This window comes from Parus major, unplaced genomic scaffold (assembly GCF_001522545.3).
Source record: "Parus major isolate Abel unplaced genomic scaffold, Parus_major1.1 Scaffold572, whole genome shotgun sequence".
NCBI lineage: Eukaryota > Metazoa > Chordata > Aves > Passeriformes > Paridae > Parus > Parus major.
In genome coordinates this window covers 3,433-10,559 of record NW_015379460.1, presented here as the reverse complement: position 1 = coordinate 10,559, position 7,127 = coordinate 3,433, and the positions used below count along the sequence as shown (strand labels likewise).

At 56.4% G+C, this 7,127-nt stretch overlaps 1 protein-coding gene across 1 annotated transcript in view; it reads right to left on the bottom strand.

Annotated features, from left to right (window-relative positions):
- The window catches only part of LOC107199317 (tenascin-X-like), a 14,431-nt gene that overhangs the window by 3,885 nt on the left and 3,419 nt on the right, over positions 1 to 7,127 (bottom strand). Inside the window, exons 2-11 of the mRNA XM_015616644.3 lie at positions 6,817 to 7,118; positions 6,560 to 6,599; positions 6,101 to 6,504; positions 5,162 to 5,503; positions 4,431 to 4,787; positions 3,358 to 3,705; positions 2,860 to 3,216; positions 1,981 to 2,352; positions 548 to 672; positions 115 to 270 (exon numbers count right to left, since the gene is read on the bottom strand). Coding sequence (XP_015472130.1) covers positions 115 to 270; positions 548 to 672; positions 1,981 to 2,352; positions 2,860 to 3,216; positions 3,358 to 3,705; positions 4,431 to 4,787; positions 5,162 to 5,503; positions 6,101 to 6,504; positions 6,560 to 6,599; positions 6,817 to 7,118 — 2,803 coding nt within the window. The remainder of the gene's footprint in view (positions 1 to 114; positions 271 to 547; positions 673 to 1,980; positions 2,353 to 2,859; positions 3,217 to 3,357; positions 3,706 to 4,430; positions 4,788 to 5,161; positions 5,504 to 6,100; positions 6,505 to 6,559; positions 6,600 to 6,816; positions 7,119 to 7,127) is intronic.

The following is a 7,127-nucleotide window of genomic DNA, read 5'->3' as shown; positions in this document are numbered from 1 at the left end:
GGGGTCCCCAGGTGCCCCCCAAAGTTGCAGCCCTCCACCCAAGGGACAGAGCTTCCCCCACCCCCCAGAAAAGGACCCAGGGGTGCAGGTGCACCCCTCCAGTGATTCCTCCACGCCCTCCAGCTCCCCCCACTCACGAGTGTCAAAGGTGGCCTCCAGGGGGGCTGTTTGGGGGTCTCCCCCTCGGCCCCACAACCGCACCCCATAGCGTCTCGCCGGCTCCAGCCCCCACAGCTGCCGCGACGTCGCCTCGGGAGGCAGCCACAGGGTCTGGGGGCACGAGGGGTATTAGGGTCTCTGAGAATAACAGTGGAGTCCCCAGGGAGGCATATGACATTTTGGGGTCCCCTGGAGGTGTATTGGAGTGCCATTACTGAAGGAGGGTAATGAGGTATCCTGGGGTGATATTGGGGTCCCCAGGGGTGTTACTGGGATAGCTGAAGGAGTATTGGGGTTCCCAGGAGGGGTATTGGGGTCCCTTAAGGAGATACTGGGGAGACACCCTGGGTGTTCCCAGGGTTTTTAGGCTCCTTTGGGGGGCTGTTACCTGCTGGGGTCCCCCGGGGGGGCCATACATCAGCTCGTAGCCATCAGGCGGGGTGTGTGGGGCGTCCCAGTGCAGCCAGGCACTGCGGGGCCACACAGAGCCCACCCAGAGGGTCCCTGGGGCACCTGGGGAAGGATACACTGCTGACACCCCAAAATCCCCCCAGTGACACCCCAAAAAAAACCACTGTTGCCACCCCAACCCTCCCCTCCCCGCTGACACCCCAAACCCTCCCACGGGCCCCCCGGCCCTGCCCACACTCTGCCCCAGATCCTCCTCATTTTCCCCAGACTCCTAAAACCCAGTCACTCTCCATCCCCAGTTTCTCCCACTGCCTGCAAGACCTGTTTCCTCCAGTTCCTCCCAGTCCCTAGATCCTCCCCGTTTCCCCTAGGCCCCTGAGTTCTCTCCAGTGCCCAGTTTCCCCCCAGTCCTCACCAGTCCCCAGCTCCACCCTAGTCCCCAATCCCCCTCTGACCAGTTTCCCATCATCCCAATCAGTCTCCCTCAGACCTGTTTCCCCCAGACCCTTCAGTCCTCAATTCCCTCCGTTCCTCCCAGCCCCAGTTCTCCCAGTGCCTCCCAATCCCCTCCCAGTTTCCTCCAGGCCTCTGAGCCCCCAGTTGCCCCCAGTTCACCTGTCTCCTGTTTCCCCCACACCCCCCAGTTGTCCCAAGTTGTCCCCAGTTCTCCTGCCAGTTCCTCCCAGTGCTACATTGCCCCTAATCTCTGGTTCCCTGCAGTCCTCTGGCTACCCCCAGCTCCCAGTTTCTCCCAGTTCTCCCAGGTACCCACAGCCCCAGTTGCTCTCAATCCTCCTCTACTCCCAATTCCCCACTGTCCCTCCCTGGTCCCCACTAAGCTCTCCCAAATCCCCCCCAGTTCTCAAACTGCCCCCAGTCGCCCCAATAACTAATCCCCCATATTCCTCCAGTTCCCCCAAATTCCCAGTCTCTCCCAGTTCACAGATCCCCACAGCTACCAAGTAGCTCCCAAATTCTCCTCAGTGCCCAGTTTCTCCCAGTCTTTGCCAGTCCTCAGCTCCACCACAGCCCCAGTTCTCCCCAGTTCCACCCAGTTTCACCCAGGCCCCAGATTACCCCAGGACCCCTTTCTAGCCAGTCTAGTTCTGAGCTAGCCAGCTGTTGCGAGTTCCTCTCAGTTCCCAGCTGATCGGGGTCCCTCCAGGTGTTGCACTCCCCCTTATTTCCAGTCCCTTTCAATCCCTGGTTGCTTCCAGCTCCCACTTTCCCCTAAATTCCCCTGTTCTCAGTGCCCCCCCAGTCACCTGAGCTTCCTAGTCCCCCTCATTTCTCTGGCTCCCCCAGTACAGCCCAGTTCCTCCCAGCTCCCCCTGGGCTCCACTCCCAGCCCTGTCCCCACTCCAGCTCCACTCCCTGAGGGGTCCTGGGGGAATCCCTGCAGCCCCTCACCAGTGGTGGTCTCAGTGGAGACGTGGTCAATCCTTTTCCCATCCTGCAGCCCGTAGAGGTGGAAGCGGTACCGGCGGGATGGGGACAGGCCTGGCACCGTCACCGAGCGAGACCCGCCATCGATGGGCAGGGCCTGGGGCTGGCCCTCAGCATCCCGATACTGCAGCATGAAGGAGTCAAAGGAGCCCTTGGGGACGCTCCACTGCAGCTGCACAGAGTCAGGGGTGATATTGGAAACCCTCAGATCGCTCAGCACTGCCCGTTCCAGGGGGACCTCAGATGGGGTGGCCTCAGTTGGAGGGTCTTTTCCTTTGGGGTCCTCAGGATGGGGCTCCTCTGAGGGCAGGGACAGCTCCTCTGGCTTGGTTGTGGCTGCAATGGAGACAGGGTGACGATGCATGTGAGAATTCATGTGTCCATCCATCCATCTTCATCCATCCATCCATCCAGCATCCATCATCCATCCATCCATCCATCCATCCATCCATCCATCCATCCATCCATCCATCCATCTTCATCCATCTTCATCCATCCATCCATCATTCCATCCATCCATCCAACCATCCATCCATCCATCCATCATCCATGCATCCATCCATCCATCCATCCATCATCCATCCATCATCCATGCATCCATCCATCCATCCATCCATCCATCCATCCATCCATCCTCCACTGATCAACCAACCAACTCAGAAGCCATCCATCCATCATCCATCCATCAGCTGATCCATCCTCCATCCACTCACCCCTGTACCTCTCTGTACCCTTCATTCACCCACACGTTCCTCCATCACTTGATCTCTCCATCTCTCCCTCCACCCATCCTCCTTCATCCCTTCATTCATCCACCCTCACCCCTCTGACCGTCCTCCTCACCTGTGACGATGTCGGTGGAAACATGGGCAATCTTCTTCCTTCCCCTCAGCCCATAGAGGTGGAAGCGGTACCGGTGGGATGGGGACAGCCCCGGCACCGTCACCGAGCGGGACCCTCCATCAATGGGCAGGGCCTGGGGCTGGCCATGGACATCCCGGTACTGCAGCATGAAGGAGTCAAAGGAGCCCTTGGGGACGCTCCACTGCAGCTGCACAGAGCTGGGGGTGACACTGGAGACTGTCAGCTCCTTCAGCACTGCCTGCGCCAGGGTGGGTGCAGACGTGGGGACCTCAGTTTGGTGTTTCTCATCTTGGGGTTCCTCTGAGGGCAGGGGAAGCTCCTCTAGCACAGTTGCAGCTGTGGTGGAGAGGGGATGATGATGGACATGGGTATCCAAAGATCCATCCATCCATCCATCCATCCATCCATCCATCCATCCATCCATCCATCCATTATGTTTCACCTACCCACCCATCCACCCACCCTTAATCCTCTGACCTTCCCTGTCAGCTATGACAATCTCAGTGGAGACGTGGTCAATCTTCTTCCTGGCCCGTAGCCCGTAGAGGTGGAAGCGGTACCGGTGGGATGGGGACAGCCCTGGCACCGTCACCGAGCGCAACCTGCTGTTGATGGGCAGAGCCTGGGGCTGGCCCTGGGCATCCCGGTACTGCAGCATGAAGGAGTCAAAGTGGCCCTCTGGGACAGTCCAGTGCAGCTGCACAGAGTTGGGTGTGACACTGGAGACCTTCAGCTCTCCCAACACTGCCCGTGCTGACGGGGTCTCAGATGGAGTGGCCTCAGTTGGGGTGTCCATTGAGGGTGGGGGCAGATCCTCTGGGTCAGCTGCAGCAACAATAGAGAGGGGACAATGATGGGTGTGTGCATCAGTATGTCCATCCGTATGTCTGTCCACCATCCACTCAGATATCCGTTATCCATCATGCATCATTTCCTCCCAGTCACTTCTCACCATTCCCTCCTCACCTGTCCTTGAGCACCCATTGACCATTCAACCACTGACTTTTCCATGGCCTTACTCACCAGCATCTGCCATTACCCACATCTTCATCATCGTCATAATCAACATCATCCATCATCTTGATTCATTCAATATTCACCTCCATCCATCCATCCATCCATCCATCCATCCATCCATCCATCCATCCATCCATCCATCACTCCACACTCCCATGACCCCAGCCGTCTGTCCATCTCCAGGCTGTCTCCAGTTTACCTGCCCAATTCCATCCATTGTTCCTTCCCCTCCACATCACCATTTACAATCTGACAGTCACAAGTCCCAGAAAATGTCTGCTCAATGATTGATACTTCCCATCATCAATGATTGATAACCCACATCATCCATCTCCCATGTACCCAGCCCTCCATCCACCCTTTCACTATCCATTTCTGCAGGAACCCAATGATGTTTATGTCCATCCTTCTCATAAGTCCATCCAAACCTCCAGGCATCCATCATAATCCACCTTTTTCTCCAGCTTTCCATCAATCTCTCCTTCCCTACTTCCATCTCCCCAACCCTTCCACCCTCTGACCTTCCTCCTCACCTGTGACAACATCGGTGGAGACGCGGTCAATCCTCTTCCTGCCCCGCACTCCATAGAGGTGGAAGCGATACCAGTGGGATGGGGACAGCCCAGGCACTGTCACCGAGCGGGACCCCCCATCAACAGCCAGGGCTTGGGGCTGGCCCAGGGCATCCCTGTACTGCAGTGTAAAGGAGTCGAAGGAGCCCTCAGAGATGCTCCACTGCAGCTGCACGGAGTTGGGTGTGACGTTGGTGACCCTCAACTTCCCCAGTGCAACCTGTCCCTGGTCGACCTCGGTTTGGGGTTGCTCAGGTTTGTGATCTTCAAGTTGGGGCTCCACTGAGGGTATGGGCATCATCTCTGGCACTGCTGCATCTGTGATGGAGAGGGAATGATGATGGGCATGAGAATCGACATGTTCATTGAACCATCCTTCCATCCATCCATCATGCATCCATCCATCCATCCATCCATCCATCCATCCATCCATCCATCCATCCACCATCATCCATCATCCATCATCCATCATGCATCCATCCATCCATCATCCATCCATCATCCATCCATCCATCCATCCATCCATCATGCATCCATGGGTCCACACATCCCTCTACTCTCCATCCCTCTGGCCTTCACATTCCCACCCCAATCCCAAGCCCCAGAAGCACTTCCCAGGCTCCCCAGACTTGAAGGACTGTCTGAGAGCTTTGATGCACCACAGGTGCAGAAGGGACCTGAGCCCCCCTCACCTGTGACGACATCGGTGGACACATGGTCAACCCTTTTCCCACCTTGCAACCCGTAGAGGTGGAAGCGGTACTGATGGGATGGGGACAGTCCCGGCACCGTCACTGAGCGGGACCTGCCATCGATGGGCAGGGCCTGGGGCTCGCCATGGACATCCCGGTACTGCAGCATGAAGGAATCAAAGGGGCCCTTGGGGACGCTCCACTGCAGCTGCACAGAGTCAGGGGTGACACTGGAGACCTTCAGCTCCCCCAGCTCTGCCCAAGCTGGTGGGGCATCTGATGAGATGACCTCAGGCTTGGGCTCCTCTGAGGGCAGGGGCAGCTCCTCTGGCTTGGCTGCAGCTGTGATGGAGAGGGGATAGTGATAGGTCTGGGAATCTGGATGTCCATCAACAAGTCCATCTATCATTCACCCAATCACTTCCATCCATCCATCCATCCATCCATCCATCCATCCATCCATCCATCCATCCATCCTCCATTCACTGTCCATCCATTGCCAATCCATTCTTCTTCCATCATCCATCGTTTATCCATTTCCCATCACCCAGCATCATCCACCCATCATCACAATCATCATAATCATCAACATAATCATTTGTCTATCCATCCATGCCTCTACCTTGCTAAAACTCCCACACATCCTGCACTACCAAGCTGGAAACTGCGGAGAAGTGGAGCCATCTGGGAATGGAGGGATCACTGATAGGTGATGGAAAGATCATGGATCTATCCCGTTAAATAATGATGATGATGGATGATTGTGCATATTGGCTAATAGGCCAGTGGAAAGGTCAGTGGTTGATTGGATGATACTGGTGTCAGTGAACACTGAATGACAGGTAGGGATGTGATTGGGATGGGATCCTTTGATTCCTCCATCTCTCCATCCCTACAACCACCTCTCCAACCCTTTCACTTTCAGACCTTCCCCCTTACCTGTGACGATGTCAGTGGAGACACGGTCGGTCCTCTTCCCATCCCGCAGCCCATAGAGGTGGAAGCGGTACCGGCGGGATGGGGACAGCCCGGGCACCGTTACGGAGCGAGATCCCCCATCGATGGGCAGGGCCTGGGGCTGGCCCTGGGCATCCCGGTACTGCAGCATGAAGGAGTCAAAGGGGGCCTCAGGGACGCTCCACTGCAGCTGCACAGAGTCAGGGGTGACACTGGTGACTCTCAGCTCTCCCAGCACTGCCCGCACCAGGGGGACCTCATTTTGGGTATGCTCAGGCTGGTTGTTGTCAGTTGGCAGGGCTTCAGTTTGGGGCTCCTCGGAGGGTGAGGGTGGCTCCTCTGTCTTGTCTGTGGCTGCTATGCAGAGGGGACAGTGATGGGTGTGGCTGTCCATTCATTCATCCATATATCCATCCATCATCTACCCAACAATCCCCATACCCACTGTCCATAACTGCTATCCATCCATCATTCATCAATCCTACCACACACCCAACACCCAACCCAACACCTCACCCAATATGTATATTGCTGATGGTCATGGATTGTTGGTGGCTGATGATGAATCATGAGGGATGATGATGATGGATGATGGTGGGGGTTCAATTGGTCAGTGGTTGAATGGATGATGCCCGACTAGAAAAGTCCATGATGTGGTGTAGAGGTGGGATGGGAATAGAAACCCATGATTCATCCACCTCTTGATGTCTCTGCCTCTCCATCCCTCCATCTATCTCTCATCCCTTCATTCCTCTGAATTTCCCTCTCACATGTGATGATATCACTAGAAACATGGTTAATAATTTTTCCTCTGTGCATCCCATAGCGGTGGAATCGGTACCGGTGGGATGGGGACAGCCCCAGCACCGTCACCGAGCGAGACCCGCCAGCAATGGGCAGGGCCTGGGGCTGGCCATGGGCATCCCGGTACTGCAGCATGAAGGAGTCAAAGGAGCCCTCAGGGACGCTCCACTGCAGCTGCACAGAGCTGGGGGTGACACTGGAGACC